Raw genomic sequence first — 24,963 nt, 5'->3', positions numbered from 1 at the left:
AACTTAATCAATATATATTGTACTTATTAACTCATAGGTGTACATATCATATTAGCTGGGGATTTTTATGTACTTCACTTAAGTTCTAAATTGTGATTGTTCAAATGGTTTCTCAGTAAGGAGAAAACCAGCATCTCAAAAGATCTATTGGAAAATTTGGAGAATTGTTTAAATTTGTGTCTGGTATTTTGCCTTCCTCAACTGCCTCCTACTTGTGCCACATCCAATAGGTCTCAGTAACAAATTCCTAGTTGATACTATTTTAGATAGTCTAATAAAGTATCTGTTTTTTGATTTTCTGTCGAGAGAAAAGTTTGAGCATAGGAGGTTGATGAGTACAGGTGGTGACGGAGAGTCTGTGTAGACTCCTAGGACCCGCTTCCCACGCCAGCTGCTTCTCTCCACACCCCCGTGCCCGAAGCTCCCTGAGCTCGAGTGTGGGAGCAGTGGTGGTAGCCGCGAGTGGTGGGTGGTGATGTGTCGCAGGGGCAGCTCTCGGAACTACAGGAATTGTCTGTTAACTGGCTATTTGTAAGTAAGGTCAAGCTTGTTTTTATTTTAGGAAGCACAACAAGGTTTTTATCCACTGAAAATCCCAGCTAGTTGCAAATCACTGAGTTAAGGAGGTACTTCCTGAAGAAACCTGAAATGAATGTGTAGCTCTTTATTTAAAACAAGAAGTTGACAAGCTTACTCGGTAAGTACAGTCATTACGAAAACCATGTTAAGAGAGAGCAAGCAATAATCCAGGTGGGGTTGCTGAGGACTAGATAGGTAAGGTTGCTGTACAGTGATAAGAACATGCCTGCTACACCGTAAGTTCAGATGTCTGCTATTGGCACTATTATAAAAATAAAATAAAACTGCAGGAAAATCCTTATTTTTGTGGGGATTTTTTGGAAGAAAAATATGCAAAACTTCATTTTGATTGCACCCAAAGAATTCTTCTATGAAATGTGTACTCAGGTAAAAACTCTGATGAATCTTTCATTGTTACTACCACAGCTAAAACTCCACTGCAACTGTGATAGGATCCTCTGATGGCCACCTAATAGGCAGAGTATTTGAACTGCCCCATAGACTTCATATATTTTGGGATCACTTTATGAAGTCATTTGGGGTCATAAGAAAATAGATTTTGATTACTATTGCATACTGAGAGTTCCTTAATAAGCTATCTTGATTTTCTAAGTGCATGCAAAGGGGAAATGTTTCACACTTCCAAAATACTCCGAAGTACTGGTCCCAGCCTCCGCAGTGTCCAATGACAGGGAGCTCTCCAAACCTGAGGCGGCACGTGCATGTTGTTAGAAATGGGCTCCAGAAATTCTCAGCAAACGGCCCTAGTTGTAGCCTATTGAGATTCGTACTTGTTATGTAGTGCCGTTACCTCTTGAAGAGGAAGGAGACAAGTCAATTTGGACACTATAATCAGAGAGTATTAAAGCGAATAAAGGTACCTGATAAGGGCACTTCAAGAAAGGAAACATCTTAAGAATGTCCTTCACAGGCGTTTTGTTGCCGATCAGCTTCCTTCTTATTTGCAAAGTCTGGCTCATCCTCTTATCAATTTCTCTCCAGTCCCTTTCTGTTTTCACATATTCTTGCTGGAGCCAGCTAATATGTTCATCTGTCTCAGAACCTAAACAAATACCTTCTTCCTGAAAAATAAAGTCAAATGATCAGTGTTCCATATTTCAAGTTTCAGCTTAAAACTTCATGAAAACTTGAATTATAGGTTGTATTGCACTCATTTTATACATGTGTGTATATATATGTAATTACAATAATGTACTGATAAGATGAGCAGCATCATGTGTAATTACACTTGGCCTTGAACATGATTAACAAATGGACCTTCTTTAACTCTGTTGAACAAATCAAGATAGCTAATTACTTACTGTGCAATTATCTCTTCTCTTGACAGATGTATGAGTGCCTTCACTTCCTACATACCCTTCAACAAGGAAATCTAGATTATCTAGAAGGTTCGCACTTAACAGGAATGCTTATTTCTACTCGTTCAAATTTTAGAAGATGAAATATTAAGAAGAGATAAAAAGGTTTGTAATTAATCAAAAGGTTTGAGAGGCATTTTTGTCTTTTTCAATGCCTTTTTATAGCAGTATTGCCACTCCATATAATCCAAATTCAAAATAATTAGAGTGTATATTTTGTGTTCCTAAATCATCAAATTGTCAATTATATTCACTACACGTCTGGGAACAGTGGGAGTGACTAGAAAGCCCCAACAGAGGTCATTAAAAATCTAAGCTTTGAGAAAAAAATCTAGAAAAATTAGTTGAGAGGATACTCAGCTGAAACTGCACCTGGATTGGAATCTTGGCAAACTGTCCACCTGACCGGAATTGGAACAGGTGTTCCCTGTAAAGGACGAAAATGGGTAAGGAGCCCACAGTGCTCCTTCATCAAGGCCTTCACAGGCGCTTTAGGAGAGCTGGCTGCAAGAGGTAAACCCACTATCTGAGAACACAGGGTGACTAACAAGACTCAGACCAAGTGAACAAAGTCCTAGAAAAATGTAACTTAACAAGACCAAAAAGATGTTCCTGTAACTTTACATTCACTTAGTCTTTCCACAAAGAAGTACAAAGATCTGAGGGCTTTATCGATGCATTCTACTAACTTTTCAAAACAGAGTGCTCCAAATTTATGCAAAGGAGTCATGCATGTGGAATAAAATCATGTATTTAAAAAACAGACGCATGATAAACATAAATTCCGAGTAGAGGGCAGTACTGTTGGAAAGGCCGGCATGAGAGAGGGACGGGAAACACAAGCACACAAGGTGTGGCCTGTTCCGATTCTAAATCTGTGTGTTGAGCTCACAGTGTTCATTTTGTCTCATGAATTACACATATGCTACGTTACATTCTTTCATCAGTCTCAAATGTATATGTAATGATACATTTTTAAAGAAAAAAATCCTAAATTCTAAAAAGTAAAGGAAAATGTTTTTTAAACTTAATCTTTATTGTATTTTTCCATTACCATTTAGTCCCGTGATAACCCCCTTCCCCAGCCATCGCCACTCTGTCGTCATGTCCACGAGTCCTTTTACCTTTTTGCTCAATCCCTCCACCCCCCCTCCCCTCTGCTAGCTGTCATCCTGCTCTCTGTCTATGAGTCTGTCCCCATTTTCCTTGTCAGTTCAGTTTGTTCACTAGATTCCACACAATTATGGAATACATAAACAACTGTCCTTTTACTGCAGTATAGCAAAGGTTCTATAATTGCCGATGTTGACATTTATGGACTACTAGACACAGGATAAATTGCTTCCCCTAAATCCTCACCCAAGTCATAAAATATCACGGAAAGCAGAGTTCCTAGGAACCTCCTACCTGGTTAGGTTCACTTAATGCCAGTGGGTTGTATACTAAAGTGACCTTCCTTATTAAAAGGAGTCACTGGCTATCTCAGACTTTAAAATTCTTATTTTTTAGATTAATTTATGGATCATGAGAGCTGGAAGGAGCTTAGAAATCATCTGGTTGATGCCTCTTACTCCACTGATGAGCAAACTGAGACCTTCAAAGGGAAGGTGACTTTCCCCAGCACTGAGATAATCAGAGGGGCAGATTCCTGTCTTGGTGTAGCCCCTCCCCACTTCTCCAAGGAGATGAATGGCCTTGTTCTAATGAGCAAACTAGCGAATGAGCAATGTCTAAATCTTACACAACAGCCGCTGCAGCAGAGGCAACTGCTGGGTGTCTGTCTCACTGGGCAGAGACAGTTAGGGGACATGCTGAAGAAGTCATCAAGGAAAAGAGGCATGAAACAAGAAACAGATCACTTCCAGCCAAGAATGGCAATGAATAGACACATTGATGGGAAGTACAGGAGTCATTGGCAGGCTTCACAACTCAAAAGGAATCAGTATAAATTATCCAGAACATTAACTTGAGTTACATTTAAACAAACAGGAAAGGGAGCGTTTGCCATGCATGCCTTTTTTTTTCTCGTACCAGTGCTGGTGAGCAACACAGAATGTGCTGTCTACTCCAACACCGTGGTGACTTACAGCTACTAGAGTGCTGGGTGGAGTAGCAGAAAGCTCAGCTCTCACCAACTTCTAAGCTAACAACTGGAACAGAAATAAGGAGGACAGTATTTCTTACTTAGCTTTTAACAGAAAACTCAGACTGCTTTTGAAGTAGTAGGACAAGCATGGCTTAAAATGTACAGTTAGAACATGCCCCCCATAAATAAGTAATATCTCACCTTGGCTTTTATTAAACATAATTTGCTCTATATCCTGCAATCTGAATAAGTTTGAGAAGTTTGTCTTGTTATAAAAATTTCAATTTTTATAAGTAGAGTATTAAAATCTACTTTAAAGACACAATGTAATGGTCCTATAGCTAAGATTCTTTTTATTTTTTAAAATATAGCTACAGAAAGACTTCTGGTCAAGATCGAGGCATTGGGAAACACACCTCACCTCCCTGCACAACTAGAGCAAAAAAATACAGCTACCCTCCAAAAAACGATTTTACTCAGAATTGTCAGGAAATTGAGCTATGTGGAAGTACAACAACAGAAGAGTTAAAGAGGGCCCATTCATCCAGACGGGTAGGAGCGGTGGAGATGCAGAGAGGTGTGGGGAGAAGTGGAGGCACAAGAGGCACAGAGAGGCATGGAGACGGGAACTGGCAACCCCACATCTGTGTGTGGTGGATAAACAAGAGGAGGGATACCCCAAGAGTGAGGGATCCCAGCCCTAGTCCAGACCACCCAGCCCAGGGTCCCAGTGAAGATAAGACCCATAACTCTTGGCTGTAAAAACCAGTGGGGGTTGGGGTAGTGGAAGAAACTGCATCCTATTAAAGGGCCTGCAACTGACTTAAGACTAAAGCAGACCCGCCCCCTCTAAGATTCAACACCAGGGCAACAGCTGGAAGGACACCAGGAGCATATGGGGAGAAAGTGAAGTCTTGGTGGAAAGACAGCTTCCTCTCCCACAAAACTCCAGAAGCCAGGCAGTGGCATTGTCCCCTCTGTGAGCCCTCCCCAACACACAGCAACAGAACAGTGACACAAGTTGCCCCACCCTGGCAATAACCCAAGGCTCTGCCCCATGCAACCTAACAGGTGCACTAAGGCAAGGAGTCAAAGCAGCTCTACTTAATACACAGAAACAAACAAAAGGAGGCTGCCCAAAATGAGAAGACAAAGAAATGGGGCCAAAATGAAAGAACAAAACAAAACTCCAGAAAAATAACTAAATGAAATGGAGATAAGCAACCTATCTGATGCACAGTTCAAAACACTGGTTATCAGGATGCCCCAGAAACTCATTGCCATAATTTCCTTCAATGCCATAAAAATGACTCAGGCAGAAATGAAGGTTGCATTAAGTGAAATAAAAAAAAATCTATAAGGAACCAACAATGGAGAGGATGAAGCTGAGAACCAAACCAATGATTTCAAACACAAAGAAGAAAAAAGCATTCAATCAGAACAGCAAGAAGAAACAAGAACTCAAAAAAATGAGGATAGCGTAAGAAGACTCTGGGACATCTACAAATGTGCCAACATCCAAATCATAGGGATGCTAGAAGGAGAAGAGGAAGAGCAAGAAATTGAAAACTTACTTGAAGAAATAACTAAAGAAATCCTAATTTGGTGAAGGAAATCGACATATAAGTCCAGGAAGCACAGAGAGTCCCAAACAAAACAGGCAAAGAGGGCCACATCAAGACACATAATTAAAATTCCAAAGGTTAAAGGTAGAAAGCAACAGTAGAAAAACAGTTACCTACAAAGGAGTTCCCATAAGACTGTCAGCTGAGTTTTCAAAAGAAACTTTGCAGACTAGAAGGGACTGGCAAGAAGTATCCAAAGTGATGAAAAGCAAGGATCTACAACCTAGGTTACTCTATCTAACAAAGCTATCATTTAGAATTGAAGAGGAGATAAAGTGCTTCCCAGACAGGGTAAAACTAAAGGAGTTCATCATCACCACGCCATTACTATATGAAATGCTAAGGGGAATTATACAAGACAAAGAGGAAGATAAAAATGATGAATATTAAAATGGCAATAAATTCACAACTATAAATAATTGAATCCAAATAGCAAACTAAGCAAACACCAGAATAGGAACAGAACCATAGATATGGAGATCATTTGGAAGGTTATCAGATGGGAGGGGTAAGGGAGTAATGAGGGGAAAGCTGCAGGAATTAAGAAGCACAAATTGGTAGGTACAAAGTAAACATGGTGTTTGTTAAAGACAGCATAGGTAATGGAGTAGCAAAGGGACTTATATGTACGACCCATGGACATGAACTAAGGAGGGAGATTGTTGGAAGGAATGGGAGTACCAGGTTGGTGGGGGGGAAGGGGAAAAATTGGAACCACTATAATATCACAATCAATAAAATATATTTTAAAAATAAAATATAGCTACTAGAGGCCCTGGCTGCTGTAGCTCAGTGGATTGAGCACAGGCCTGCGAACCAGAGGATCGCAGTTCGGTTCCCAGTCAGGGCACATGCCTGGGTTGCAGGCCAGTTCCCTGCAGGCCAACTCCCAGCAGGAGATGCACAAAAAGGCAACCATACATTGATGTTTCTCTACCTCTCTCTTTCCCCTCTAAAGATAAACAAATAAATGAAATCTCTTTAAAAAAATAAAATAGAGCTACTAGAAAATTTTAAATTACGCATATGGTTTGTATTATATTCTACGGCACAGTGCTCCATTAGACGCTGTGGTTTTCCCCATACCAAAGTCCAATGATCTCATTTTCAATTCCATTGTCATCGTATTGACTTTGGCACTGGAAACGTTTCTTTGCTTAGCTTTTAGTCCTGTGTCTCAGTCTGCAGAGAAACTGCTGCAACTCTGCCCCATGCTCTCAAGTGCACAGCTGACTCGTACAACTTCATAGTATTGGTAAATCTGCCACCTGCCCGTGGCAATAATTGCATTGCATTCAAAATGCACTTTGCTGTCAACATTTTTCTTCACCTTTTGTTGCCTTGTTCAGTTTTTCACCATAAGAACAACATCTGTGGAAGGCTATAAAAATTAGTATTTGGACAATAAACCATTATGTGTCAGGTGAGGTAAGAAACAAAGAGTAACTGCCACAGAAGAAATCAAAGGAACTTGGTAGATATTCTTATCCTTTGATTATGTAAGCAGTTGTTTGCGTAACTTTCAGTTGCATTTTATTTCTAATCCAAAGAAAGCTAGCGCACAAAAACTGCTTCATGAGAATGTAATAATTCTAATATTATTAAAAGTCTACTTTAAAGACACTATGTAAAGGTCCTGTACCCAATAAATAGGAAAAGAAAATGTTTTAAGAGAGAAATGCATTGTAGACACTGTTAGTAATTGAACACCTGGAAGTTAGTTGATTTATTTGTTGATTTATTTGGCAAACATTTGAAGGACTTTGAGATACCTTATAAGCATTTATTAAATCCTACCATCACCCTCCTAGGGTGGGCTAAAAATAAGCACAGGGATATGCACCACCGTGGGAGTGAGCCTAACAAAGTCTTTTGGGGAGTAATTGGTCCAGCTAAGCACATGCATGCCCTCCGCCCCATCAGTTGCCCTTCCAGGGTACAACCCAAAGAGATGACACATGGGTGGATCCATAGCCAGACAGGCGTGATGGGATTCTCTGCACTGCAATTCCTGGTGGGGGCAACCAAGGCTTGAGGCCAGGTGCACTTAATAACCGGTACAGTCGTGGACAAGGAATACACAGAGGACCATCAGGGAGTCTTAAAGACTTTAAGCGAAAAGTGAAACAGGAGTGAGGAAGAGAATACCATTTACATTAAGTCAAACATATGCAAACCCATAGTGACAGTATGCATTTTGAAATGCTTTTGTTTGTTTGAAACACAAACAAAAAGATACATATGAAAGACATTACAGTGGGTGCCAAAGGCTGAGGTGGGGAAGAAGGCAGGTTGGAATGGGGACAAAAAGGAATGAACAGAAGCAGAGAAAGGCCAGTGCAATGACTGTAACGTACCAGGTGAAGAATGATTCACTCAAGTTTAATTAACACCTGAGGTTTTTTTTATAAAAAAAAACCCTACAGCATAAAGTACAATTTCACTACACTGCTAGGAAGTTTCATTTAATTCCCACAAACATTTAAAAACAGTGTCTTCATCATTTAAGCTGAATAATGTGGTCAGTGACTTAGGAAAATACTCAGTTAAGTCTACTGTTTCAAGAATCTAATTACATCTGTCTTGTGAACCAAAGGGGGGATTTATGGAAAGTAACTTCACAGGGCAATCTGATCACAAATTCCTAACTGGGCAGGTCACAGCGGGTAGTCCCATCCCTGGCCTACAGCTTCATTAGTTAAGGGCTTATCTTTGCCTTAAGCAAGCCCTGTCCAGTCTTTCTGTGCATTCAGGTTATCACACCTAGAAATGCTCCCTTTCCAGAGCCTTCCTTCTAAAGCAGACCACCCTCCAGAGAGCACATAATCTTAACTTAATTTTGTAATCCATTTCCCACCTTGCTTTCTCCCACCTTCATATCATGTTCCTTAATTTTGTGAGCCCTGAGAAGGCCAGGGGGAAGGCACCTAGGAAGAGGGGCTCCTGGTGGCTCACTGGGCCCAAATAGAAGAGCAGAACCGAGCAGCCATCTCTGTGCAGGGGCCTCGCACACAAACCGCACTTAACGGATAAGCCGCCGCACTGGGCTGCCTGCCTGCACTGTTCCCACCACTGGAGCCAGCCCTTACAAAGATGTGAAAGTTACAAAGCAGTATATTTTTATTAACTTTTTTGTGTTATGCTCACCGGAGGACAGTTTTTTCATTGCTTTTAGAGATGGGAAGGGGCAGAGAGAAATCCACAACCCAGGCACGTGCCCTGAACAGCAATCCAACGGTTGACCTTTTGCTCCATGGGACGATGCTCAACCAACTGAGCCATGCCAGTCAGGACAAAGTTGTTCTTTATGTAGATACTGGATGCATGATTCACAAAATATTGCTATGGATATACTATCCCCAGAGCTTAGAGTGTTAATAAAATGGAGATGACCCAGTATGTTGCTCGATTAATAGCAAATATATCAGCTGAAGAAAGAAATAGAATACTTCCACCAAGTACCTTTACTAACATAAACGTGTTTGTGGTGAAGAGTTAGGATTTACATATTTGGGTTAGAGACAGGTTTGGGGGAACATGAGATTTAGCTCCGCCCTTGGTAGTTTGGGCCCCCCCCCCTAATGAGTTCAATCTACTTTATTAGCAAAGGACGTTTTTGTTTCTGAGGGTATCTGTGAGGTAGGTAAAGAATATTTACAGGATCTCAGATCACTAGGACCCACACGGACATTAAACAGCAAGCCTGCTGCTGAGGGAGCAAACTCCAGGCTGGGTCCCCCACCTGACATTCCTCACAGTCACTGCAGGTGGTGACTGACAATCTTCACGGTCACCTTGGCTGGTGTGGGACCCCTCTGGGCAAAGAATGGGAGTGGTGGACTTTTGTATCCATGAATGTGGCTTACCTTCCCCCCGACACCTTGAAACCGCAGGTTACCTAACCCTACATTGTGACTATTAAAAATGTTTTTAACAGTAAGAACAGTGAGAACACAAGGTAAATTTTAAGGTGACAGGTAGATATTCAAGAACCCTGAACACAAGGGTTTTTCTAGGTTTTTTGAAAGTTGTAAAAGAATAAGCATGAGCTGTTCAGTAACAGACTCTATTCAGAACTGGTTTTGAAACCCCTTTTTTGGAAATATTGGCATTTGCATTATTTACTATGCAAAACATTGATCTTCTTGCTTTCTGACCATACCAAAAGAATATCTTATTTTGTTTAAATTATTTTAAATGTTTTTACTTATTATCCACGAACAAATGAACCAAATCAGTAGGTTGTCAAAACAATTACAGATCCAATCTTACTTTTATCTGGACAATTTTAATTTCATCAAATGTTATATCAGCATGAGATTTCCTTTTCTGGCCTCTTCGGTGTCCAAATTTACACTTATTTCTCATCACTTGTTCATCATCTTCTATGGGTCTTCGAACATATTTAAAGCGATCTTTGAGGGCTCGTTTCCATAGAAACTGTGTAAAATAACCAAACAGGGCAGTTAATCTTCAAGGAGATTGAAATAATGGTAAATAAACAATAAAGGTTTTATTTGTCACCATTGAGCTTCAAATCTTTCCAAATCACAGTAATAAAAACAATAACTCTCTCCTTGCATCTACCCTCATGACAATCTTGTGATACTGCTACAGAAAGTGCAATCCCTAAATCACTAATAAGAAAATACTCAGAGAAATAAAAATACTTTTCCAATGCCATATAGCTATCGAGTGAATAGACTGGCTATTGATTTTAGATTCTCTAATTCCTAAAATGGGATAATTTTCACCTCACTCTGCTGTCTTCGCAACATGCTGCACTCTTTAAAACTTCTTTTTTTCAATTACAGTTTCCATTCACCATTATTCTGTATTAGTTTCAGATGTACAGCCCAGGGGTTAGACCATATATACTCTACAAAGCACTCCCCCCACTGATACCTACATGGTAGTCATCCGGCAGCACACATAGTTATTACAATCTCAGTGACTGTTCCCTATGCTGTACTTTCCATCCCTGTAACTATTCTGTAACTACTGTACTGTTTGTCTTTCTCTGACGGACTTATTTCACTCAGCATAAAACCCTCTAAGTCCATCCATAACAAGATTTTGTTCTTTATTATGGCCAAGTAATATTCCATTATGTATATGCACCACAGCTTTTTTTATCCACTCATTTATTGAAGGGCACTGGGTTGCTTCCATAGCCTGGCTATTGTAAATAATATTGCAGTCATCATACAGGTGCATGTACTCTTTCAAATTACTGTGTTGGGTGTCTTTGGATATTTACCCAGACCTTAGGATCCTTGTACTCCACATTTCTGGAAAAGAAATGATAATGGTATATGCATATATGGATTGATGCATTTATTGACGCATTTATAAAATGTATTAACTATACCAATCCATATATGATTTTTCTGTCATTTTCCTTCATTTTTCTGAAATTCACTCTGGTGAGCACTATTGCTATTCCCTCCCTAGATGTTTGTGGTGCACCTACTTCTTCAAACACAAAGCTATTTCTCCCCTTCCCCCACCTGCCCACCAACACTGATACCTAGTTAACTCTCGTTCTGTCTGCAGCTCTGAGCTCAGTCATTGCTGCCTTCCGGCCTCCTTAACTGCCCATTTCCCTTGGTTATCAGCTCTCATCTTTCCTTATCAACACTTAGCACACTGGTATTTACCTTCATCTGTGTGATGCTTTTCTGTTTCTGCTCATTTTCTTCTGGTTCTTTTCACCCTCCCTTCCTCCTTCCCTCCCTCCTTCTTTGCTTGCCTGCCTGCCTTCCTTCCTTCCTTCCTTCCACTGGGCTATCAGCATGGGGAGACAGGCTCCTGTCTGCTTGGCTCACTACACCCAGCACAATGCTTGATGCACCTTAAACACCATGAATACTGGACCCCTGTGTCAGTCTTCTGTGCAGTAGAAGGACCCAGGTGTCGAAGCAACACACTAGAAGCAGGACTTCGAGTCCTGACGTTGGGTGGTAACTAACACTGTGTGAGGCGTGGTCTGACACTTCTTAAAGCCCAGGCCTTAAGGCTGTTTCTCAGCCCCTCCTCTTCCCCACTATGCTTTAATAAGCACAAGAGTAGGTGCAAGAAAAAACAAAAGGAGCCTTTGCAGACAGACAAGCCCATATTTTGCTTCCTAGTCTTGACCACTGGAGGGGGTGGTAACTCACCGGTTGACCTTAGCCACCTTTTCTGAGTGCTATTTACTCACGGGAAAACGGCAATGCTCCTGAGATCATATTAGTCCCTTATCTGGCACATGGGTTTTGTCTCTCCTGGTTCCCTGGTTTAAGTCCCAGTAGGAGCTTTCTGCTCTTCAGAAGGCACTGCGACTTAGGGAAGACTTTGGAAAGACCCAAGGTCTAGCTCTAGTACAAGTGAACTGGTAGCCAAGTGAACTGTCAGCCTTAGTTTTCTCAACTGTAAATTGGAGCAAAAAGATCAGTGCACAGGTTTTGGAAGACTCAAATAAGCAGCTACTTGTGGAAGATATTTGTAACTACAGTGCTGTCCATAAAAGCATCCCCAGCTCCACTGAGGTGTGCTGTGGGCTGAGGTTGGGGGGTAGCTTCAGCCCTGACTCTGTACTTGGGGATGTGTGAGTCAGATCTGCTCCATCACCTCCCACAGGCCGTGGGTCTGGACCCCACCATCATTGCTGTACAACAGCACGGAAATAACAAATGGCTTATATTTTTCTTAGCCCTGAAATATGAACTAGTGCAAATACATTTTTTTGCTCATGTTTTCTGTAGCTCTGAGCATCTTCTAAACCTGTTGAGCTGGTGGGATGTAACAGAGCAATCAACGCTGGAACATTTTAAAATTGCCAATTTCTCCTTCCTGGCCTCTCCCTTCTCTCCTCACCAACTGTCAGATGGGAAGAGGAAAAGACCAATCAAATGCAATCGTCCACATGAGTACTCAGCCAGTCGCTACATGCCTGGCACTGTGAGTTCTCTACTCAGGTTCCTCGGGTTTCTGTTTTCCCAGAAAACACCAGGCTGTCCTAAACCACAAAAAGTTAAACAAACATTGTTACCACATGCAAGGCATGAACCTTGATTAGATTTTAAAGCAAGATAAATGTCGAAGTGTTTAGCAATGATCTCTGCAACTTTTTTCAAATGCTCGGCCAAAACAAATGAACAAATAAATACCAAAGAGGGAAAATAAATGCGGCACACCGCCAATACCTAGTGAATCTAGATCAGTGATTCCCAATCATCAGAAATGCTGTCGTCTCCCAGGATGCACTGGGCATGTTCAGAGACACGGCTGGTTGTTACCACTTGTGGTCTGGGGCACTGCTCATTCCTAGTGAGTGCCAGGGATGCTGCTAAGTATCCTACAATACTCAGGACAGCCCTACCACAAAGAACTACTCTATGTCTTCAAGAAAGCAGAGCACAAAGGATTTTTCTCAGACATCTGCCATGATAAGGTACAGGAAGATAATCTATCTTATTTGGATATAACTACCAACGTATATATGTACAGCATATAGAGATATAAGGAATGAGAGTGTATTTTTTATGTACACATGGTTGTAGTTAGTTCCCTATTATTATTCCTTAAGCCATAGACAGTCGTCCCCCATTATCTGTAGGGACTGGTTCTGGGACCACCTCCTCATGAAAATCCATGCATGCTGAAGGCCCTTACATAAAACAGCACAGTATTTGCATATAACCTATATCTGCACATAGGCTACCACGAGGGTATGCCTCCACATGGCTTCACTGGGTGGACTCAGTATAGTGCTCAGTGGTTAGCTATTCAAGTTCTGCCTTGTGGAACTTTGTGGGATTTTTTTCCTTTGACCAATATTTTTAATCCACAGTTGGTTAAATCTGGAGATGTGAAACCCGCAGACAGGGAGGGCAGACTACAGTTCCACGGTCATTAAACACTGAGTTTTGAAGACTTAAACTCAGCCGTGGTAAGTGCATTCACATCGAAGATCCCAGGTTTTTACACCCAAAGATAGGCAGGTCCCAGCCACAAAGTTTGTACTGAAACCTCTAGAGCAGCAAGCCGTTCTCAGCCCTGGCTGCCCAGGAGAATCATGTGGAGAAGCTTTAAAAATGCCGGGGTTCCTTCTGCAGGTCAGATCAATCAGAATTTGGGGGGGGTCCTAATAATGTGCAGGCAGAATTGTTGGAACCTGTTGCCCCGGAACATCTCCAGGTCTGTTTCTGAGGATAGAAACATACGTGAGAGGGGCAGGCGAGGCTGCGGGGGCCAGGCCTCACAGCCAGACAGCTTCTCTGCGGGGTCTAATCAGTAGGCAAGAAGCACTTTACTGATTGCCACCGACACAGGTGCAGTCACATCCTTCTCTTTTGATGTGTCACATCTCTTAAAGATCCCGCCTAGACTCACTGTTACACATGAGCTTCCAAACAGCTTGAACCCAGAAAAGAAAGATAAGGACAGAGGAACACCAAGAAACCGAAGGAAGCGGGCAGGGGAGGGATGATTAGGTGTGGCACAGAGGATTTCTAGGGAAGTGAAAATATTCTGTATAACAGGACAGTTAATAATAGATACGTGTCATCATTACAGTTGTTCAAACCCATAAAATGTATATCACCAAGAGTGAACCCTAAGGTAGTGTGGCCTTTGGGCGATAATGTAGATTCATCAGCTGTAACAAATGCACCACTCTGATGGGCGTGCTGATAAAGGGGGCGGCTAGGCCTGTGTCAGGGCAGGGGGCACACGGGAGAATCGTTTGTACCATCCCTCAAAATAATGTCTATTTAAAAAAAGATTAAGGAACACGGAGACAGAAAGAAGTATCCAAAAGAGGAGAGAGCATGTGAGCAAGAGAGAGACTGAGTAAAGTGGGTGAGACATAAAATTAGTGGACAATTCAAGGCCGTTACTTTTAAATGGGCTGAGATGAACAAAACGGTCACTCACAAAGCCACAGCCGTCCTCGTCCAGGAAAGGGTGGGCCTGCAGCAGGGCGCTGACCACGTCGTTGTACTGCTGGGTGGTGGGGTACCTGCTCAGTGCAACGGGAAGACATTTTCATTTCCAGCCGCGCAATCCCTTCCTTCACAAAGAGTCTAAATCACACCCCTTTCTCCAAATCTTTCCACGTAACAAGGTAGACACTCAAATGTTGGGCAACATGGGACTTATTACCAACATGTCATCTAAAACCTGAGAAGGGTTGGTTCCAGATGAATTCTATTTTACCCTGAAAAGAGACCCTCTTCCGTAGCCATAAGCCTGCCCTGCCGGTACTCACAGTGAGCCTTGCAGGTACTTGGTCAGGTCGGCCTGGAGAAACTCGATGATCCTTATCCTCACACTGTGATCAGGACACTTGCGCTCTGCCAACGTGCATCTGACATCATAGGGGAGCTCTGGTAAAACATAGGACTTAGTCCAATGGAATGTTCTATTCCCTGCTAGAACATGTTTCCCATTCCTTCTGTTAAATAAAAACACAGAGTGAAATTCTCTTTCAAGTATACGCAGATTATTCATTTTCCACATCCTAGGAGCTTCTGATATGAAACAGTTTCCTGAGACGTCATCAATCCATTTATCTATCTGCAAATGTTTCAAGGCTCATTAGAAAGCTCTGTTTTCTTTTCCTTTGGACACATAAATACTTGTAGTTCTGGGAAAATATGTCATAATAGTATAGACTTTAGAATAAAGTCTGAAGTTTGGAGCAATATTAATCCACATACGGTGAAAAAATTATATGCAATCCACGGTTCAAAATTGAACAAGGTATCAAACATTGGGAGAGTAAGTTGAATTCAGCAAAGCAAGTGAGGCATACAGTGAGTCTTAGCACCTGATCAAGAAAATGTTCTTACTAATGTATTCTGCTGCTGGTTAAATTAAATTATAAGATCCACTTAACTTAGTTGGTCATGGTTATTTTAAAGGTAAATTTGGTTTGTACATTATAAATAAGTACCAGATACTTTGGTTTTATTCAGATGAAGTTTCTACCAAACACTACAGAAAACTGTAGCTACAGAAGGCAGATCATTGGTTGCCTGGGGCTGGGGGTGGGAGGGAAGATGGATTGCAAAAGGGTATGAGGGAAATTGGGGGGAGATGAGAAGCTTCCAAAATGGATTGTGACTGTGCGTGCACAACCATACAGACTTTCTAAAATTAACTGAGCTATGCCCTTCAAATGGGTGAATTTTACATTATGTAAATTATACTTCAATACGGCTGTTTATAAAAGAACCACTTAAAACTTTAAAGTGAGTGACTGATCATTAAGTATGTAAAAAGAAGAATCTATAGTGAAATTTCCAAGTAACAGTTACCCAGAGGCACCAAGCAGCTTTTGATCCACTTCACTAATAAGATTGATCAGAATGAAAGTAAAGGAACACAGGCAAAGCAGAAGACAAAAAAAACCAGAAAGATTTTCTAAATTAGACTAAGTAGACTAACTATCTGGCACAACCACGGCATCCTTAGCAGCCCTAACAAAATTCAGATGAGTTTTGAAAAACCAGGTTCCTTTAGAATTTTAGGTCATAGTTTGTAAGAATGCACGAGATATAACGAAACACGAGGAACTAAGAAAAAAGGAGAAAAACACTCTCCTCTCTTTGTGTAAGTTCTCTTCTTTTTTCCCCCTCTTTGGCAGTCACTATACTGGTGATGAATCAAATACCTTTCCAGGCACTGAATGATCGCTGGGATTAGGTCAAAGCCAATGCGGAAATTTAACTCCAAATCTGAAAGTCCCATAGTTTAAAGACCTACTGTATAGGAGAGCTGAAACTTCATATTCAGTACTTGGCCATACTGGATGTTTTGCCTTTTGTAATTCATCATGCAAAACTCACCCCTTTTCCAGTTGCTATAGGCACAATAATCTTCCAGGTTTCTAACAGCGTAACCATCGAGTGGCATGGACGATTCAGTCTATTGTACACTCCCAGAAATTCTTACTGGTCTAAAGTCTTGCTGTTCAAAAAGTAGTCCTAGAACAGCGTTGTCAGGACTTGTTAGAAATGCTGATTCTCAGGCATCACCCCTGACTTAGTAAATACTATAACACAATTCCTAGGTGCCTTCTAAGTACATTAGAGTTTGAAAGGCACTGGCCTAGGGCCCTGATACTTTTTGCTGGAGTCCCCAGGTGAATCTCACATTCAGTCAGCGCTGCCCTGCTCACTGGCACCGCACAGAGCCTCCCCACCTCTCTATCGGCATCTCTCACCCTCTCCAGCAACTCCATTTCCCCTGCCTCTATCTCTCACCTTCCAAAAACACTTACTCCAAACAGAATCTCCTGTGCTGTTTCAGGTGTTTGGTGTCTGCACCTGCTCTTCGCCTTGCTGTGAATGTCCTTATTCTCTCCTGCCCTATTTCCTCCAATGAATTTCTCATCACCTTTCAAAATCCACAGTTTCTGTGTAGCTTTCCCCAAAGGCCTTCTCCGTACTCACTTTCTTGAAAACCTTATTTCTCCCTCTTCTGTGCTATTTCTGTGCCGTGTGCATTTCCAGTTCTGTGTGCTTTCTTAATATTGCCATTATTACCTTACATATCTGTCTTGTCCACTCAACTCTGAGTGTCCCTAGGCAAGGATTAAATTGCATCCCCTGTCTAAATCCTACCACTGTCTAAATAATATCTATCTCACGGTGTATATTCAGTGACTTTTAGACTGAACAAAGTGGGGAAAATAGATTAGAAATTAAGCTCAGTTTGAAGCTCTTTAAAGACTTTATATTGGATTTAATGGAAAGGAGCAGGAGTCAGAGAATATTTATCATTAATGACAACCAAATTTCCCTAATTCTGCAACTTCCCCTTGGTTGGTTCCAGAGATCTCCTCCACTGAACAAACTCTCAATTCTATCTTAGCCAATATTCCTCACTTCATTTGGGTCTAGTCAAAGTTAAAAGGAGTATATTTAATTCAATTTAGATGAGACCACACAAAATACATCATGGTTTTCTTCCTCCAGGTAATAAAACCCTGTTGATCACCTCCTCTTTGCCCTAGGCCACAAAGGTGAATCAGACTGGTTCCTCACAGCGCCTACCCCTATTCTAGAGGACACAGTCGTGCAGCAAGCGAGAGGAGTAATCAATCACACAACTCACTGGAATGTGCACTAATGGAACTGTAGCTAGGCTGGCACATGTCATCTTCTGTGCTGGGTCTTCTGTGCTAGCCAAGATGCACACCCGACTGAGCTGCGTGTGGGGTTGCACCTGCGAATAACACATCTCACATTGACCCACTGACATCGGCCTCACTGAGTGAGCATAGAAAGATGGAGAAGAGCGTTCTCTAGCACTTTGTAGCAGTAGCCAGACGCTAAAAATGTCATTAAAATGATTTTTAAATGTGTGTGAAACCATGACTAATTTATAATTATGCCCAAAGGCAGAAGCAAAACATCTGCACACATCTATTAAAAGTTCAAGTGACGTGTTTTTAAAGTGGCATTTAGGAAATTTCTACCTGCTGATTTGATTTCATGCTCTATTTGTACTAAAAGAGAAATGAAAAGTTTTAAATAGTGTAGATGAAAAATAAAGACTAGCGTTGCAAAAAAACAATCCCTCTTCTCAATGGATCATTAGTACATGTTTCATATGAGACATAATTCTTCCATCAAGAAAGGGCATGGAAGCAATTCGGTGGACAGCACTGTGTCACAGCACCTGGGGTGTCCCTGGGACAGGAAACTCACCCATCGGGACACACACACCTTTACCAGAGACTTTTCAAAAGCCAACGTCAGATGAGTATTTTGCTTCTAGAACCTCTGTTTCTACTTGTCCACAAATAATCCAGATGGACAGCACACATTCACTTTAGGGAACATAGCAAAAGATATTGTAACAAGATGCTGAGCTAGAGGTCTCCCAAAACGGAAAAAAACCCCACAGCTATCGCTTGGAAGATGGGGGGAGCAGAGCAGGACCATTGAGAGCTACCTTGGGTATCTAAAATACTTGGGCAGTGTTTTAGTCACGTTATATAGCTGATCCTGCTCAGAGTCAGGGGATGGGTGTGGCTCTAACCCATGCTGCAATGTAGCTGGAGGGGTTTGTGGCTCCCTCCCCCAAACGGGAACGTGGCTAGCTCTACATCTCGGGACAAAGCTTGCCTGGACTAACAATGGCAGCTGAGAAAGGCAGAAGAAACTAAGTGCTGGTGAATGTAACCCAATATAGGAGGAGTTGGAAACGGGGTTTCGGGGGAAGACCCATGCCAGGATTTAAACCCAGGTGCCGGGACAGCTGCGCCCTCTCTTAGCCACGCAGGAGCGCTGGACCATGTGGCCTGGAAGGAGCGGAGGAGGGCCCTGAGTGGCTCGCCCTCTCTCTCTTCTCGAGTCATACAGGGCTGCTAACTACACAGCTTAGAAAGGAGCAGGATGCAGCATCTGTTCGAGGCTCTCTCTGGTCCACGAGGCCTGGGAAGGAGAGGCCTCTTGACTATGTAGAAGCCAGAGGACCCCTACCAACCCACAGTGAGAATGCGTGTTTGGATTAAATAAAGGGGCCTCATTAGCTAAGCACGGATAACTGGAAAAAGCAAGAATACAGATGGTAATCTGTCCACTAAGCTACAGTCTTCTATTTCTTTTCCTGAGAGACAGTACCTCCGACTGGCCTGGTTTGGCAAGAGGCAGGCCCAACTGTGCATTTGTGGGTGTTTCTTTTGTTCTTAAAGGGAGTAAGATTTAATGGCAGGATTCTGCCATTATTCTAAACTTGTATAACTTTTGAATAAATAGTTTCTTTCCTTTTCATAAGGCTCTGGCGTTGGGAATCACGATTCTTATCATCGGCAGGTAATAGAACCCAGAGCAACAGAACCCAGTGGTTCTGTTCCAATATCACAAGAAAAATGACTGCCTTTTTGTTATATCACTCGGATTCAAGGACTGCACATGCTAGTGGGTGTTACCATCCACGTTGTGCAGAGGCCACCTGGTAGGAATTCGGAGGAGTCAGAATTCCAACCCAGGTGCATGGGACCTCAAAGCCAGCTCTTGATCCACCATCCATCCCTTCCTGCCCCTGGAGAGCATTTGGCTTCATAAAAAGCGTGTAGCCAAACACCATCAGCTCTATAGCCTGTTATGGGTGAGTGGCTTATAAACTCCAGAGTTTAACTCTGTTAAAAAAGTATATTTAATATGAATTGCATCAAGAGGTCCAAAGAGAAATTGATGCTATTCAAATATTTATCCTGCCCCAAGAAGATACATTGTTTTCCACTAGCTGGCATATCCTCAGCTCAATATACAAACTCCTGTTCGGCCTCTCTGTGCCAGACACCGTGCAGGTCTGTGCTTACGATGACAAGAAGGCACGGCCTTTGTCTTTGTCTAATGAGGGATGGCAGGCTTTGAAGTCCTCATTTTCATTATCTAGTTTTATAAGTGAAGCAAAGATACCACGTGTCGAAGACCGGGGTCCTTGCCTGGCCTGAAACGTCAGCAGAAGCGCTTGGGAAAGAGGGACTTGGAGCAGAACCTTCGAGGATGAGCGAGTAGGTAACAGGAACGCGACAACATGCCAGCCAGTCTGAGGCAGCCAGAGCAGCCCTGAGGACAAGGGTGAATCCACCCTCCAGAGAGAAGCAGGAGAACCAGGCAGGCAAGGGAAGCAGAACAGAGACGGCGATGGCTATAGCCTGGCTCTGCCTGAGGGGGGCAGCTCCACCCTGGGCCCCCAGCACCAGTTCCTGGTGCTACAAAACCCCCTTCTTACAATAAACCCCCTGTCTTAAGTTAGAGTGGATTTGTGGTTCTTACACCCAAACATATGAAGTCAGGGCACATGAGCTCATTTTCAGACATGTTTAACTCGGGAGTGCTTGTGGACAGAGATCAGCAGCCGGTGGGCAAATGGGTCAGGGGAAACTTTACAACTAGAGAAACGTGGCAGTACCGACTCTGGGTTCCAACCACCCCACCCCCCCCGCATTTCTCTTTATAGGGAACCGTTCTGAGTGGCCTGGTGAATGTAGCTCAGCCCTATTAGAAAACCAACAGCCATGAGTCGGCACACAAGAAGCCAAACCCACAGATCGCCTTTCCCATGAGGAATCAGGCCTGCATTCTACCTAAGCTGCTTTCAGGTTTGCTTTTTGCTAAAACTGCTTCACTCTGAATTGAGGCAGCAAATGTTTACTACATATCTTTAAAGTAACTCCCTAAAGTCTACACTAAACCTCCCAAGGATGGAGTGTAACCAGTTCAACCACTTTTCCCCTTGCATTACCAACATCCCTTTTTTGTTATCTATAAAAGGTAATCCCCTAAAGCGAACCTGTGCATAGTAAATGAGGACCATCCTTGATGTAATGTGCCCAGAAAAGCAATAAAAGCCTGTCCAGGCAGGGGTCGGGGCCTTCTCTCACTCAGAGAGTGGCCATGCTGTCCCTTTTTTCTCCACAGGACTTCTGTAGTCCTTGTGAATTTGTTCATCGCATCCACAACACACAGACCCTGCGGGCCAGGGTCCGCATCATCTCTTCGTTTCTGAGACAGTCCTACTTTCTTCTTCCTCTCACTATGTACCGTGAACGAGGAGAAGTACCATGAAGTGCAAGGCTGTTCCTCTGACTGTGTAAAAACACAGGAATAGTAACCCTGCCCTGCCATCATTTCAGGACCATGCCAAGGATAGAGTCCCATCAGAGGGCTTAGAAAAGAGACCTATGTGAATAGAAGGGGCCACTGTCATCTCTCACTGGCAGCAGGAGGGAGAAGAAAGAAGTCCTAAGGAAGGAGGAAATCCCACGGGGAGCAGTGCTGTGCACACGGGGGCACTCTGAGTGCCTTCCATGTGCTTCCGCTAAGCTCACACTGGGCAGGCATTATCCATTTTTTATTGATTAATTTTCTAAATTTTTATTTATTTATCTTTATAGGCAGAGGAGAGAGAGAGGAAAAAACATTGCTTTATTGCTTTATTTACACATTTGTTAGTTGATTCTCTTATGTGTCTTGACCGAGAATCAAACCTGCATACTGGAATGATGCTCTAACCAACCGAGCTACCCAGCCAGGGCAGGTATTATCTATTTTTAATGCTTGCATGAGAACCACGAGGAAAGTATCATTATTACTCACAGTGGTTCTAGGGCCACAGCACTGGGACTATGTTTTTCCCATCTCCGTTCCCACGAGCACACTTGTAGAAGGGACGGGTTCCCTTTGGAAGCTTTATGGTGGGAGGGGTAGTTGAGAACTCCTGGTTCATCTTGCACACCTGGAGCCACACTAAAGGAAAGCACTCAGAATCTACAAGCAGCCACGAGCAGAAAGGAGGTAGATGAACCACCAAAACAACGCGTTTACATTTTCTGAACCATAGTTCAGACCGGAAAGACAATGGAAGTGAGTCTCACGTAGGCCATCACCTTCCACCTTCTTGTTCCCCACCCCAAACAGGAGCCAGTGGTGGGGAGAAAGATGAGCCCTAACATTGGGAGATATTGAGGAGCTCAGGCCTTGGTGCCCAGGGGTGAGAGTGCAAGGTTGAAGATGATGGAGAATGAAGAGAACAGAGAGAACAGCCCAGACCAAAGCCCAGATGCCCATTTTGCAACAGCTCCCCGTCAAAGGTACAGCTTTTCCCTGCACTTGTGGGGTGCTGGGGCCCGAGGCTGGTGCTTTTGGTTCCCCGAGCTAACACTACCCCTGACTCTCCCCGGCCCCCTCCACCTGAGGGCCGTTAACCTCATGGAGGTGAGAATGGCCCATTTAGGAAGAGTACAGAGAAGCCCCTTGACCTCCCTAAGTCTCAGTTTTACTCATTTATGAAAAAGACAAAATCATGTCCCCCTGGCAGGACTGCTGCGTGGCCTAAATGAGATGATAATGCCAAGGATTGGTGAGAACTACCAAATACCACACCCTGGCTTGTCTGTCTGGTACCCAATTATTCTCCTATGCGAGCTAGCACTTCTCCTTCAATGGTAGTACTTTTATGGAAAAGCGTGTCCTCATCCGTGGCTGAAAACAATATTATGACTGATACATGAACCACACAGACCCAGTGGCTGGGAAACGCCACGCAGGCTGCCTACCACGTTACCTGCCGTCACTCTCAGGACTGTCTGAGCACCACGCTCTGGGCTCTGGTTCTCTAGGTCTGTAGTTTTCCTTTGTTTCAATGTAGCCCATATCTGGAAATATTACATCACTTACATCCAGTGTAAGAATACAGGAGCCCCGCCTACCTGCCGAGGATCCATTCCAAGACTCCCAGTGGGTGTCTGAAACCATGGATAGTACCAAAGAAGGCCGTACATAGACTTAATTTTTTCTTATGCATACATATCTAGGTTAAAGTTGAATTTATAAATAAGGCACAGTAACAGATTAACAACACTACTATAAGGCAGAACAATTCTAACAGTAAAATACCGGTGACTTGACCACAAGCCCTGCAATACTGTGGCAGTCCATCTAAAAACCGAGAGGACCACCAAGTAACTAAGAGACAGGTAGACAGCTGGCCACTGGACAAAAGGATGACTTACAGCCGAGGCAGGACAGAGCAGGATAACGCAAGGACCCACCACACTACTTTAGAATGGTGCACAATTGAAAACTTATGGATTGTTTCTTTCTGGAATGTTTCATTTACGGTTTTCAAGGGTAACAGAAACCACCGAAAGCAGCACTGTGAGTAAGAGAGCATTACTGTGCAAGGACACGTTTACCGAAGCACTGCCCCCATGAGGGCCAGCCGGGTCAAAACAACAACTACAAAGTTCAAAACAGAAACAAAGACTCCTCCAGAGGCATATGCTATAGGACACAATTCACTGAATAAATTCTATCTTTGTGCCCACTGCCAATCACGCCGGACAGTTTATAACCATGAAAGCCCTCTTTTTCCTCACTAATGTGTACTTGAAAGATGCGTAATGTAATCTTGAAACTTCAGTTTTCCAACACAGAGATCAGAAAATTTAACTTTCACCTTTTACCAAATATTTCATCACTTGATTAAAAAAATATCTCCCAGAAAAATAAAAAGTCTCCACTTGGAAATACATTGAAATGCATGAAATCTCCTTTAGAAAAAGACAAATATTATCATTCAGCTTTAAATGTTGAGAAACTGGAGCCCCACCTCTGTTTCAGCACTCTGGGGTCAATTAGTCTGTTATCAAGGTTTTCAGCAGGATGGAAAGTTTGCATCTGTTCCCCACGGTTGGCTGGACTGGAGGATTGTTCTTCCCTGTCACCGAGAAAGACAAGGTGGGTCAAGGAATAGTCAACAGGAGCTCCAACTGCTGATGTCGCCGTGGATCTCAGGGTCGGGCGGGGTCGGCCCGGTTAGCGGATGATAGAGGTCTACATCCAAGATCCACTCCAGAGCCGTGACTAGGGATGAAAAGGAAGATGCTCTGGGCTCGTGTCCCTCCGTAGTTCACACATACAGGAGGTAGACCGATGCCAGTTCACAAGGCTATTTTCACCAATCGGTCACACTTACAAGTGCTGGTAAGATAAATCTTTCCTTTATGAAATGATGGTGATAATAGAATGTTACTTTTATTGGTTAATATTCTTATTTGGCAAAAAAAAAAAAAAAACCCACCAGAGAGAGAGAGAGAGAAAGAAACTCTATGTCAGATCCCCTCTCCACTCGCTGTCATTCTGGGGGGCCTTTTATCATCCGTGAGATCTCATGATGTCAGGACCACACCCCACTAACTCCCTTGTTTTCCGAGAGATGCACCTGAAGCCCAGAATGAAAAGCAGCTTGCTCACCACCACAAGCTAATCAATAGTTTGCTCTGTTTTTCAGTTTCCTGCTCCCTGGTTTTTCTACCAGCTTCTACAAGAACAAGAACCAAAAAGCAAGTACAAATACTCCTACCTATTATAGAGTCCTAGCACTTGCCGAAGTCTGCTTAGGATGCTGACGTCCAGATGTGGCCTACAAATCCTTTTCAGAACAGGGTACCAGTCAACCATTAGCCATTAAATGAAATATGCACTCAAGCTGAAACCCATCTGTACTCTCCAATCTAGAATGCCATTACAGACTCTCTACAAGGAGTCTTAAGCGTCATTTATTCTATTTGCTTCATTTTACAGTCGAAACTAAGAAAAGTCAAGTAATTCTCCAAGGTTAGATGGGTAGCTAGTACCAGAACAGGGGGTTCAAATCTATTATTTTGACACCTAGCCTCAGGGTTCTTTCTACTATACCAGGTTTCCTACCTTTATTAAGCACTTCCTGGAAGAATTTGAGTAAATTGCATATTCTCGTCCTTCTATTATGATTCCCACATGACAGT

The 24,963-nt window shown here is 42.8% G+C and overlaps 1 protein-coding gene across 2 annotated transcripts in view; it reads right to left on the bottom strand.

Annotated features, from left to right (window-relative positions):
* SAMD3 (sterile alpha motif domain containing 3) overlaps positions 1 to 24,963 on the bottom strand; it is a 31,076-nt gene that overhangs the window by 3,018 nt on the left and 3,095 nt on the right. For both annotated transcript variants that reach the window (XM_037045760.1, XM_037045759.1), the window contains exons 4-8: positions 23,787 to 23,894; positions 14,923 to 15,108; positions 14,589 to 14,673; positions 9,942 to 10,109; positions 1,461 to 1,661 (exon numbers count right to left, since the gene is read on the bottom strand). In XM_037045760.1, the coding sequence (XP_036901655.1) occupies positions 1,461 to 1,661; positions 9,942 to 10,109; positions 14,589 to 14,673; positions 14,923 to 15,108; positions 23,787 to 23,894 (748 nt within the window). The remainder of the gene's footprint in view (positions 1 to 1,460; positions 1,662 to 9,941; positions 10,110 to 14,588; positions 14,674 to 14,922; positions 15,109 to 23,786; positions 23,895 to 24,963) is intronic.

This window comes from Sturnira hondurensis, unplaced genomic scaffold (genome assembly GCF_014824575.4).
Source record: "Sturnira hondurensis isolate 20B ecotype Veracruz unplaced genomic scaffold, ASM1482457v3 Scaffold0004474, whole genome shotgun sequence".
NCBI lineage: Eukaryota > Metazoa > Chordata > Mammalia > Chiroptera > Phyllostomidae > Sturnira > Sturnira hondurensis.
Note: the sequence above shows the minus strand (reverse complement) of the source record. Positions and strands in the feature narration are given on the sequence as shown.